Source organism: Copadichromis virginalis, linkage group LG16 (assembly GCF_057382275.1).
Source record: "Copadichromis virginalis isolate Kocher_CV1m ecotype Utaka linkage group LG16, C_Virginalis_male_GT1.1, whole genome shotgun sequence".
NCBI classification, from domain to species: Eukaryota; Metazoa; Chordata; class Actinopteri; order Cichliformes; family Cichlidae; genus Copadichromis; species Copadichromis virginalis.
The window spans coordinates 5,545,540-5,558,853 of NC_140633.1; the positions used below are offsets into that span (position 1 = coordinate 5,545,540).

Genomic DNA, 13,314 nt, shown 5'->3' on the forward strand with positions numbered 1-13,314 from the left:
GGTTACCAATGCAGCTGCCACAACATAACAAATATAACTCATGTTACTCTTTCAGGATTCATTAACTTTATTAAGCACAGCATAGAAGACAGTTGAGGTACTAGTTCAAATTGCGAGGATTTTCTTTTTACACAGGATGACGGTGTGTCTGAAAGCTTCCTTTGCAGGTTTATAGAGCTAAAAAGGGCAAGCCAACTAGCTCAGAGATAGCTGTAATAAAACTGCAGTTCTCACCTCTCAAGTGGTAATTTACCAACAGAAAATATCATGTCATCCAGCACATTACACGTTTGTCTTCTGACATCCCAGATTTACAGTTAGTTACATTAACTAAAGGAAATACAATTCTCTGACTAAAATAAGTGATTAGATAATGAGATGTGAGGCTTTCAGCCTACTATCAGCCTACTACCCATCCCAGTGTTTACATGTTCTTATAAGAACAAAGACAGTACTGTCTTTGTGTAGGTTGTCATTAATTTTACTGACTGACTGCATAAAATATCACACAGGTTCTTTTTCAAGTGATATTCAGAATTTCTTGGATTTATCTTTTAACATAACTCAAACACCCCCAACTTTACCACATGGAAGATTGTAATCAAATGTATTAAATGCACAGAGATAAAGTATCGTCCCGATTAACCCAGCAGGAGAGCAAATAAATGAAATCTCTACAATGTATCACTTCAGGTTGAGCAAGACATTTGGAAATGATTAGAAATATACTTTAATACAGGTGGAGCTCGTCTTACATGTCATATATGTATTAGAGGACAGTTCATGGTGGTTCACAGACTGTCGTCCTTCTCCTCTGTGCTCTCACAGAGAAAGGCCTGCAGGACTTTCGGTTTAGCGATGTACTTGATGCTCTCTATTTCACCACCACTGTTGCTGGGCTTCTGAAAATGGATTTCCAGATGGTCCTGGAGGTCTTCCTCATCAACCATGTCCTGAATGTCATCCAGGAGGATGGTTCGCTTCGGACAGCCGCAAAAGGTCTGAAATAAATCATAAAAATTTGCTTTATTGTTGCTCTGCAAACTTTTAACAACTTTTACAACAACACACACAAGTTTTAGAACAACTTGTGTGTGGGGGTGGGGGGTGTCGTTAAGACTTAGTCATGTAGGCGCGTGTGTATTTGAACACATAAGAAAGCCCGCTAACACTGTTTTTCTACAGACTTAGTAATTGCAAAAAAATTTAAAAATGCAAATACTGACACTTACATGTTATAATATAATATTTCTATAATTATATGTTTGTTACAAGTTGTGAAATAATTACATATTTTTGTCAGAGAATAATTATTTTACTATAGCCATAATAATTATGTATTATGAATGTTTTAAGTCATAATACACAATGACTATGTAACAAAAAAAGGCTTTTAAATTTAAAGAAGACTTGCAACTGCCAGTGTTAGTCCTCACTGTCATAGTTGACACACCCATAGTATCAATTTCAAAATCCTACGCCACCCTGTTCTCAAGTTATGGCATTTCAGAAAACTTGATCTCTGACCTTGACTTGATGTCTCGGTCACTAAGATTTAAACTTGGTAGCCGCACCTGTGGTGTGCGTAACACCCCATCAGCTCTCAATACAACTTAAAAATCCTCAAAAAACAAATACTAAGATAGCTTGAAGTAAAATATAACTATTTTTTCTAGAAGTATTCTTGTTTAATCTGAAGGCAACTGAATGCAAAGTTTTATACCAGTTAAGCATTTTTAGTGCTAAAGTGAAATAACTATCTTTCATTAAACTTGCATGGATGCATTTACATAATTGCAAAAAGACACAGCCTCCCTAAATGTAGAGGTTTTATTGGTTAATGTTAATATTAAAATAAACAGGAAAAATTTCTCCATATGTCTCTGTTGGTGAAATTTTAAGAAATTAGTTTCATGACATGTTGTGGATTCTGACGACTAGGCTAAGTAAAAGAAAGGAATTATCCAGCAGCAATGGCTATTTTGTTAATTGAGTTAGTGATTCCCATTAGTAGCATGACCTTTAAAGGTATGTGGGGTTTGGTAAGTATAGTTTTCTGAGTCATAAATACATTTTTTTTTTATATTTTGTATTTTGAAAAATAAAGAGGTTTGAAAGCGTCAGCTTGGGAATTAAAGGTAAACTGCCAGTGTGGGGCCTCTCTGCGTGGGCCCCTGTGTGCTCCAACAGTCCAAAGGCATGCACTGGTGACTCCAAAGAGACTCCCGGTCTAAAATGTGAGCATGAATGTTGCCTGTGTCTCTGTGTCAGTCCTGCAACAGACTGGCAGCCTGTCCAGTTAAATTTTGTACAAGTGATAAATTGTGCTTTTAACTAAGTTAACAAAGTGCTTTTAGTCTCAGTGCTGTAACTTACCTGAAATCTGCGCAGCTGGTATTCGTAAATAGGTCCAACCTGCACCTTTACCTCAGTGTCCAGCTCGACGTCGTACCTTCCCCTCAGGACAAGGCTCTCAGTAACTGCATACAAATGCACATACATTTGAGCATTAACATACTTAGCTTGGCTACAACTATTGTAATGATACAGAATAACTTAGAACAACTAACTAAGAATAATGTGTAATGTCGCACAATTATCTTATAGAGTTTTACCTCCAGGTTGGAGAAATGTGACACACCCAGTCCCAGTGTTCTTGTCATACTCCACTTTCTCCACCTCTCCTCCTCCTCTACTGGGCCTGGAGAAACTAATTTCCAGTCGGTCTTTCATTCTCTCTTCTGGCATGACATCAGGGACGTTGGAAACTTTCAGCTCCTTTCTGGAAACGTCAAGGTGGACCTACATCGGTGTGAACACACACTGTTTACAGGGTGTTGATCATTACAAAACAACACTCAGTGTAACATAGTCCCCCAGCAGTCTACACCTATTGCAGCATAACTAAAGTAGGAGTCAGGGTCACCTGGTCCAGCCCTAACGATATGCTTTATCCAAAAGGAAAGTTTTAAGCCTAATCTTAAAAGTAGAGATAGTGTCTGTCTCACAAATCCAAAGTGGGAGCTGAAGGCTCTGCCTCCCATTCTTCTTTTAAATGTCCTAGGAACTACAAATACACCAGCAGACTGAGAGCAAAGTGATGTACTTTGGTATATGGTACTATGAGGTCTTTAAGATAAGTTGGGGCCTGATTATTCAAGGGTTTGTGAGGATTTTAAAATTATATATATATATAAATATAAAAAAATTATAAGTGGAAGAAAGCGGTCCTATATATCTGTTTGCTGACCTCATGCTTTGAGTTTATTATTTTTGTTTTATTAATTATTATATTTACTGTATAGTATGTTCTTTATGTTGTCACTTAGGTTTTCATATTCCAGCTTCATTTTCCATTTTCTGGATATTAGGTTGTAGTTCTAGTTGTTGTTTGTCCCAGGAGGTCATTTTTCCTGCTCTTTTGTGTTCTCCGTGTCAAGTTTACGTTCCTGTGTTCCTTGTTTAGTTACTTCCTGTTTTAATTTGTTAATTCTGACCCTGCCGCACACACACACACACACACACACACACACACACACACACGCACGCACACACACACACACACACACACACACACACACAGAAGGCCATATTTTCCATGGGAATGACTCAGGATGGATCTAGTTCTGTATTGTTAGGGTCTTAACTAAAGCCAAAGTTTTTTGGCTTTAGTTAAGAAGTATTTTTAGGAAAGTATTCTCTGTGTGTCATCACAGCAATAAGTAACCCTGGAGAGGTGTACTGTCTCACTCCTACTCTGTGGACAGATTTGAATGACCTGACAGTGTTACAACTGTACAAACTATAGACAGGAAACTAGAGACACAGTCAACATAAAAAAATAAGGCTCTAGTTGCTTTTTCATTTTGAAACATGAGGCTTCATTTTCTAACTGAAGCATAAAAAACCCGATGATACTGTTGCAGCATCTACCTCAAACTTCACAGCAGGATCCATGGTGATTCTTCTCGGCTTCACGTCCAAACTGCTGTTCTCACAGGACACAGAGCACTTGGCAATTTTCAGGATCTGGCGAGCCACTGCACACCAAGAATATGACAAAAAGATGTGTATCATTTGCAGTTGTACTGAGAACTCCATGTTGTAAGGTCTGAGTCATGATCGGGTTCATTTTGACATGCTAAGCAGGTTGATCACAGAATAATCTGTCTATAGACACACTATGATAGGCTGACATTGTCTCTTTATTCTTGTCTCTCAAGTGTTTGATTTTATTATAGCTGTTGTTGCAGAGATTTTTGATCTGATCTTTTTATGCTGACATGATGTACGTTAAACTAAAGAGATGAACATTCGTGTGGCAGTTTCAGATACGGTCCCAATCAAACGTTTAAGACCACTTGGAAAATGGCATAAAAATCATAATTTGCATGGTTGGATCTTCACAAGGTTCCAATTAGAGCTACAGCATGCCACAAGAAGCCATGGGAGTGAGACAAAACATTTTCTTGAGCATGAAATGTACTGAAAATAACGCTTAAAGTGAAACAGGCTGTTTTACAGCTGATCCAAAGTTTACGACCACACCTCCAAAAAACGCGTCTGTCTGTCTTCATTTAAATTGCTTTTTTCAGGTGATATTAAAAATAAGAAATCATAATTTCATATTTAATATCTGAAATTGAAATGCTGTTTTTTCACTTGAGCATTTAACTGTCTTGTATGTGTCTTTTTCCAAGTGACAGTGCAAACTGTCATTGTATAAATATCTTACACAGCAAAGCATGGAAAACCATGAGGACTCCTTATTTTTGGTTTTATTAACATTAACATAAGTAAGAATGAACCATATAGAGTACTGAAGTCAAATGACGTCTACCTTTCTCCTCCTCAAAGGTGATGAGAGCCTGTCCTCCCTGCAGAAGCACAGCAGCTCTCTGGCTGATGGTAAACACTCCTCTGATTGGCTGACTGTCCTCGTCACCCTCTTCCCTTGTCTCTTTATTCGGAGAAATAAATTTCACCTCTGTGTCTGGGATCTGGGCGTAGATCTGGACAGATGGGACAATACAGAGTTACAGGCCGTTATCTGTTTCAATGTGTATACAGCTGTGGTCAGGCGTTTGTGTCCGCTGATCAGGAACATGAATGTCACAGTTTTATTTGGGGCCGTGAACTGCCTTTCACAGGGTGGAATGACTGTAGAGCATAGCTCTTGAAGGAATTTTAAAAACAGGGATTGGATGCACAAGTTTGAATTGAATCCACACACACTCAAAAGAATATATACGAGCCTGTACGTCTATGCAGTATCTCACAAAAGTGAGTACACCCCTCACATTTATGTAAATATTTTGTAATATAGTTTCATGGGACAACACTGAAGATATGACACTTTGATACAATGTAACAGTCTACAGCCTGTATAACAGTGTAAATTTGCTGCCATCTCAAAATAACTCATCAACATGCAACTTGCTAAGAGACATCTGGATATGTTTGGTGATGTATTTATAATGTGTGGAAATCCCATAATTACCATCACATTAATGCCCGTGATTAGTGTACGTAAAAATGTGAGCAGATGGACAGATCTGAAAGTGTTCCTGGTTTTTACCTTGAATTTCTGCTTTAACTTGCGGGACTCTGTCTTCTTAGCCTCCAGTTCATCCTGACATCTCTTCAGTTTCTCCAGCAAATCTTGATTGTATCTAGTCAGCTTCTGGATTTCATCCTATGGAAAAGAATAAAGTGGAATATTTGGTGAGAGTTATGTACTCTCAGTTTCTCTGAGTGTAGTGTAGATGTTACACAGATGACAATAAGTGTACCTGAACTGTTCTCATGCTTTCATTAAATTCATCCTGGGTCTTCTGTTGGTTTTTGACACAAGCGTTCATCTCCTGCTGTGCATTTGTCTTGGCATCATCTTCCGTCAGCTTTTCCAGTATCAGCCTGGCTTTCACATCATCCGCTTTTTCGAATCTAGCCTTTAAGAGCAATAGGTGGTGTTCAGAGAGAATACAACTGGAGCTGTGGGCAGTCTACAAAGAGACTACAAGCTGCTCAAATAAAATTATTCTCTCACTGACAGATATTTAAACATGGCCAAATATACTCAAGTCATTCTGAATGATATAATACCACTGCTGATAAGTAAGAAAAGTACAGAACTGGAAGAGAAACAAAGCTTTACTTAGTTTTTGTCTTTATGGTAAATGGTAAATGGCCTGTATTTGTATAGCGCTTTACTAGTCCCTAAGGACCCCAAAGCGCTTTACATATCCAGTCATCCACCCATTCACGCACACATTCACACACTGGTGATGGTAAGCTACATTGTAACTACAGCCACCCTGGGGCGCACTGACAGAGGCGAGGCTGCCGGACACTGGCGCCACCGGGCCCTCTGACCACCACCAGTAGGCAATGGGTGAAGTGTCTTGGCCAAGGACACAACGACCAAGACTGTCCAAGCCAGGGCTCGAACCGGCAACCTTCCGATTACAAGGCGAGGAAAAAATGGAAGAACTGAAGCATTTATATCAATTTGATATAAATTTAAAAGAGAAATCCTAAACAATGTTGTGCACTTGACTCACTGATGAAACTCAGTATTCGTGCTGCATCCCCCTGGTGTTGTATGCCTGTATTTTAGTTGACATTAACCTTATGTATCTTTATTTATTTCTATATAAACAGGTTCCTGAGCAATCACTAATCAAGATCTGTACTGATCATTGCAATTGTGTAGGTTTCACAAGATAATGGTTCTGCCCTTCACAAACTATGACCAATCTTTCCCCCAAACAAAAGACAAAAAGACTGTTTATTCATTTTTGGTTGTGCTCACTTCACCTGCGCCTCGTTTGCTAAAGTGTGAGCCATCAAAATAGTTTTTAGTTGAGCAAATATAGACCTACAGCTACACCCTATGGAATGTTGCCTGAGCCCATTCCGTCTGACTTTCACTTGCTGAAATGAGCTGCTTTATGGTTTCTCCCTGTTTACTGCAAACTGCATCTTCTGTGCAACCAAATATAAGTAACCATTTAACTTTAAGCTCAAATGCGTAAATAAAATGTATCCAATGATGTCTCAATGCTAATAAATGTATATCAATGGAAATAATGACATCTATTATAATATGGGCATTTAGATAGATTCTCTCAGGCTTTTCAGTCTAGTACGTTTATTTGTAGAACATACTTAGTTCCGGACTTGCATTCACGATGCAGGATTGCATCTCGACTTAAATAAGAGATCTGAGAACTGTAATTACTATTTAAATCACTCAGATCACTCACAGTACTCAGTAAACAAACCACCTTCTTCTATAAACGGAGGATGAAGACATTTCCGGCTGAGCAGTTGTCAGCTTTCTGCGTTTTCTCATAAATTTATTCTGACGGTCGTGAACTTATTTTACTATTGAACTAAAACGCTGCGCGACTTCACACCGGCCTACCTTCCATTCCTCCAACTCTCGCCTGGCCTCCTTTAGTTCACCGTCTTTATCCAGGCCTCCTTCCTTCTGCCAAGAAAGAAAGACATCGTTAACTGTGGAGCACTTGTTTCTTCTTAGACGGGCTAAAACAAGCAAACAGACGAACAGATTATTACTCACCTTATCATTTAGCGATCGACTGCCGAAGACCTCAGCCATGATCTGATTGACAGAAAAGAAACAGATATGAAAACTTCACTTAGTAGCTACGATCCAAAAATCAGCCAGCTGTGGCTGCACTGCCTCTTTTCTGTCGAAGTCAGAAAAAACAAAGTGCCCCTGTTGTGCGGCAAACAGCTCCAAATCAAAAGTGAAAGTTACAGCCTGGTGTGACGAGCTTCCCGGTATGGAAGACCAACTGCGACACAAGTTCACAGTTAAACAAATAAATTAATAAAAACGGCTCGTGTGTGTGAGAAGCTACTGATTCTTTAGATAAAGGACAAAACATGTTCGCCAGATAACACGCAATTTTGTGGCTAAAAATTTGTATAAAAGTCTTAACCCAATTAATTATACAAACAAATAAAAGCAATGTTTTTACAAAAAACCCAAAACGATTTTACTTATTTTTTGTACATGTATTTTATTTTAAATATGTTACCAATATGTTACCTAAAGAATCCATAGACGGGGGAACATGGAATGAAAGAAGAGAAACATGAAAACAGAAAAGGGAAACAAGACACAAGGACACACATGCACACATAAACACAAACGCACAGGGGGGGACACAGAGGTCAAAGACTATGGCATTATTTTTGTGTCACTATTCTGAGCGCACATTAAAAAAAATTGAGCACACGTAAAAAGAAATTGCGAGTACAAGTGTTGCATTTTGAGGAGAAATTTATTCCTGAGCAAGGAAAATCTAAATTTGAGTGAACAAAATTCATTGCTGCATACAAAAAATGTATTTCAGTGTTTGCTATTATCCATATACACACACAATAGCAGCCCCTCTCGCTCAGTTTTTGCATTTGCTCTTGCTCAGATCTCTGCGGACCTGCTCGCAATGTGTTGCTCACGCTCTCAACATCTCTGCCCCTGCACGCTCAACTCTATCTGTACAGTGTTATATTTGTGCCACAAAACCAAAAAATCACAGACTTGGATGAAAAAATTCTCATTGGCTGTTTTGGTCACCATCAGCTCACTGGCTACTGTAGCCAAACCCAGGCAAACATCCCAGTATGCATTTCGTCCAAAGCTCAAACGAGGCGGAGGAACGCAGAGTGGCGGTGTCTGAAATATTACTCTTTCTGGATGACAAAATACTTGTAAGACATATTCAGGCTAGAAAGCAGGCAATATAAGAATATAAGAAATTCAAAACAGACGAGACTTAAGACTACTGATGAACCTAAAACATAAACATACTACAAATTAACACCGAAACACAAGAAACTCAGAATGCTGGGTCAACATGACCCAGAACCATGACTCTCAGGTGACAGTATAATGAGGCTCATTAAGAGAAGGCCGAGGGTTTGCAGCAAAAACAAAGCAAAGGGTGGCTACTCTCAGGAGTCTAAAATATAAGACATTGTTAGAGTTATTTATCAATTTTTTGATAAAAAACAACAAATTTATATTTGTATCACTGGCTGTTATGGGGAGACCCTGGAAACTGTTCAGCTGTTCACATAGCCTTTCTTTTATTCTGCTCGTGCTTCACACATGTGCTGCTTCTGCAGCTCCAGGCTGCACTTTACAGCAAAATTTCTTCTGGTAAAGCTCACGTCTGCTTCTCTGCTGCCACACAGGAGGAACAATGTTGACGGTTTTTTTTTCAGAAGTAAATATGTTACAGAAGTAACAACAAATAAGAAGTCAATAAGCTCATCTGTTACTGCTCAGAGTGGCACTGTCATGGTCCTGGGCCATGTTGGCCCAGTATTCTTAGTTTTCTTGTATGTTTGTATTTTGTTCCCTATTTAGGCCATGTTTCCTGAGTCGCCCTGTTATGTTGTTCCCTGTGTGCTTTCCCTTTGACTCTCACCCCCTGTGTGCCCCTCTATGTATTCATGAGCCCTTGTCCCCTTTCGTGTTTTATTCCATGTTTTCCCCAGCCTGTTATGTCTGTGTTCTCCCCGTGCTCTCTCCTCCTGCCTGAACCTCTGTGTACTTCCTGTTTGACTCTGCCCGTCTCCCGTCAGTGTTATGTTCACCCCACCCTGTCTCGTTATGGTTATCTGTGTCAGCTGTGTTCCCCGTGTGTTCCCACTTTCCTCGTTAACCCTCTGTGTATTTCTGTCTGCGTCTTCCTCTGTTCGGCGTCGCGTTCTCCCTCATGTTGTGTGTTATTCTCCCCGTGGTTCCTGGTACATCTCATGTTTAGTTTTTCCAGTTTAGTTCAGTACTGTTTTGTGTTTCACCTTTAAGCCAGCATTAAAACTGTGATCTTTAAGTTTATCCCCGTGTCTGTGAGTCTGCATCTTGGGTCCTTCTCCTGCCTGCCACACAACGAATCATGACAGGCACAGTCTAAAGAAGTCAGTTTCCTGGATGGTTATGTGTAAGCAGCTACTTTGTAACACACATTGGAAGTTACTGTGAAAGCAATGGAAGGAAAACTGAAAAGATAGCAAGTCAAATGCAGCAGTTCAGTTCAGCTTTAGTGGTGTCTTTACACACTACAGGTGAGTAAGTCATGGTCAAAGTCAAAGACAGCTCAGTTCATTTCATGAAGATCGCAGTATTACTATCATAATCAGTGGAGCTTGCCTCAAAACCCTCATTATGAAGACTGAGAGAAAACTTTTAGGACAGAGTTTTGGCACTGTGCTCCCAACTTTGAGACATCTACACAAAGTGCTGACTACACACTTTTTCTTATTACACTTATTATTCCAGGTGGTGTACCTGCTGCTTTAGGCAGTGCCATTTTTCCATGAAACAGAGTCATCTGTGCTGAGTTAATGTTTTTGATACTACTGCTTTGATTTTTATAGGTGCATGTGTAAAAGAAACAATACCCCACCTTTCATTATTATTTTTGCTGTGGATTGTGAAGACCAATATAGACAATCCAATCACTTAAACACTGGAATCAAAAGTGTAATTAAATAAATATTAGATTGATATATAAATATCTTATTTAAAGATTACTGTCATATAGATGAGAGGAAGCGAGAAAAACAGACTGGTGGGTGAGCTCCATTAACTCATATCAGCAGAGAGAGAGAGGCACTCTGTGCTGTAAATTAATTAAAATGTCTTAATAAAACTGCCTCTGCTTTCAAGGACAAAATAGAACAGGAGGAGTCTGTTGCTTTCAACAGAAAATCTTATTTGCAGCAGTAAGTGACTTCATCCTCATGATAACCTGTTACCCACATACTGTGCTGCCATAAGTAAAATATTTATACTGTAAAAATAAAATCTAGAAAAAAACCCACACTCGAAATGACAGATTTTTCTTTTCCCTTTTTTATTCACTTCAAACATCTCATACACAACAGGAGGCTGTAAACATCATGCCAGTGTTACAAGATACAGCAATAGAAATTTAAGGAAAGTTCCTTCATGGTTCAGAGGTTGCACAGCAGAGTTTAAAGATAATGTGTGAAATGGACTCTTAAGATTGGTCAGAATTGGCCAATGAAAACATGATAAATGTTAATTTTTTACAAAGAAGGAAAACACATTTAATTTAAATGAATATGTTGCACAAGGGTGCAGGGGAGACATTCCCCCCCTCTCTGTCCCCTTCTGGCCACCTGTGCCTCAATTTTATCTCACAACTTAGACATCCACATTACTTACACTCTCATAACACACACATATATATAGGGCCTTGAGGGTGGGCAAGTTAACGGCGTCCAGTGGACGGTCTGTGTACTCAAACCTACCACGATGATCCATTTGGCAAAGTAAATCCATTGGGTATCCTTGTTGGTCTTCAGACAACAATTCTGATGGCTAAAGAACCAAATGGGACAGGCCAAAAAAAAAAAAAAAAAGAATATTTTTAAAATTAATTTAAAATAAAAGCAAATGTTATACCAGCTTCTAACTTTACTTGACAGTGTGGAGAACAAACCTGATAACTCCCAGAAAACTTAAAAATCAACCAAACACATCCGGTCTTTGAGGGCTGTGAGCAAAAACGAAGCCGGCCGAGGCCCTAAACAGCTGGAAGCCTGTGTGGTTATTACAGTAACCCCAGCAGTCTACTCTCTGTATGATTTAATTTATACACTGAGTTACTGTGAACAACACAAATGTTAACAGAGGGAGAATTTTGTTGAAGCGCAGTTTATTACGATCATAACCTGCTGTCTTTAACAGTCTCAGTATTGCTCTTTCTTTGTTTGTGTGGGAGTTTCTCCAAAACATGTACTCATTGCCATTATTGACTGTCTGGTATTATAAGTAGTTCTGCTTGGAATTGTGCAGGGCTTGTCTGCGTCAGTGTTTCACAGAACAGCATTATCAATATGTGGCGTTAATCAAATTGGCCAGCAGATGTCACTGTGGACATGTGGTTTTCCATTATTTTGAAGCCGTGACCGACTCTAATGCTTCGAACGTTACATTTTGCTTTTGTTTTTTGTTTGTTTGTTTTTAGGAACTTTATTGAACAAACAATGAGTATACAATCTATCTATCTATCTATCTATCTATCTATCTATCTATATATATATATATATATATATATATATATATATAGATATATATACACTCGGGGTAAAGGGATCAATGCCAATTTAAAATTTATAATTTGATTTAATGGATTAGATTTATATAGCGCTTTTCAAGGCACCCAAAGCGCTTTACAATACCACTCTCGCATTCACACACTGGTGGAGGCAGCAGTTGTAGCCACAGCTGCCCTGGGGCAGACTGACAGAAGCGAGGCTGCCATATCGCGCCATCGGCCCAAATAGAGCGCATTTCATTTATAATGTTGTAAATCCAAGCCCATTATGTATTCATGATTTGAATCCTGCACTGTAAAATATAACTTGTTGTTTCAACTTAAAAATATCAGGCAAAGGGCTGCCTTAAAAATTTAAGTTAAGTCAAGAAATAGAGTTTGTTCTTGTAACACAACCAAATGTTATGTTGATGAAAAATCACATGTTGTCTAAACTTTCGTCTTAGTTTAGTTGACTGAGATTTGTTAGTCAGTTCAACTCCTTTAATTGTCATTTTTACTTGGGAAAACCCTTTCAGATAAATTAAAATAATCTATTGTTTAAACTCTTGTCCTAGTTCAGTTGACTTGGGTTTTTTAGTTAATTCAAATACTTTATGTTAGTTAAGCTAAAATAGATTCCTAAGTTAAAAGAACTACTAAAGTATTTGAATCACATCAGGCTACACTCTCGGTATTCCCTCTGACTCCGTACCAGTGCTGAGAGCTCGTCGATTTTAATTGCCAACGATCGCACATCAATCAACTTAGCTAACAGATTATGTTAGTTAAGCTAAAATAGATTCCTAAGTTAAAAGAACTACTAATCTGTTAGCTAAGTTGATTGATGTGCGATCGTTGGCAATTAAAATCGACGAGCTCTCAGCACTGGTACGGAGTCAGAGGGAATACCGAGAGTGTAGCCTGATGTGTTTCACCGAATCATGGCTGCACCAGGACATTCCCGATGAGAATGCTTCCGTGGAAGGCTTCCACACTGTTCGGGCGGACAGGGACAGCATCGCTAGCGGTAAGCGGAAAGGAGGTGGGCTTGCTGTTTTAGTTAACAACCGGTGGTGTAACCCTGCCAACATAACAGTCAAAGAAAGGATTTGTTGCCCGGACACTGAACTGTGTGCTGTTGGACTCAGGCCGTATTATTTACCCAGGGAATTCTCTCACGTCATCTTGGTGGCTGTCTATG

The 13,314-nt window shown here is 39.0% G+C and overlaps 1 protein-coding gene across 2 annotated transcripts; it reads right to left on the bottom strand.

The window, feature by feature from the left end:
* Positions 1-43: 43 nt before the first annotated feature.
* On the bottom strand, positions 44-7,783 carry nmi (N-myc (and STAT) interactor). 2 transcript variants are annotated; one of them, XM_085435123.1, is made up of 9 exons: positions 7,589-7,783; positions 7,430-7,492; positions 5,793-5,951; positions 5,579-5,695; positions 4,841-5,012; positions 3,934-4,040; positions 2,616-2,802; positions 2,377-2,480; positions 44-1,001 (listed from the first exon to the last, which is right to left on the bottom strand). In XM_085435123.1, the coding sequence occupies exons 1-9, from the start codon at positions 7,625-7,627 to the stop codon at positions 792-794; spliced, it is 1,158 nt and encodes a 385-aa protein (XP_085291249.1). In that variant the 5' UTR covers positions 7,628-7,783; the 3' UTR covers positions 44-791. The 2 variants fall into 2 exon arrangements, with proteins under 2 accessions (XP_085291249.1, XP_085291248.1); XM_085435122.1 differs by having other exon boundaries at positions 7,430-7,495.
* Between the last annotated feature and the right edge of the window lie 5,531 nt (positions 7,784-13,314).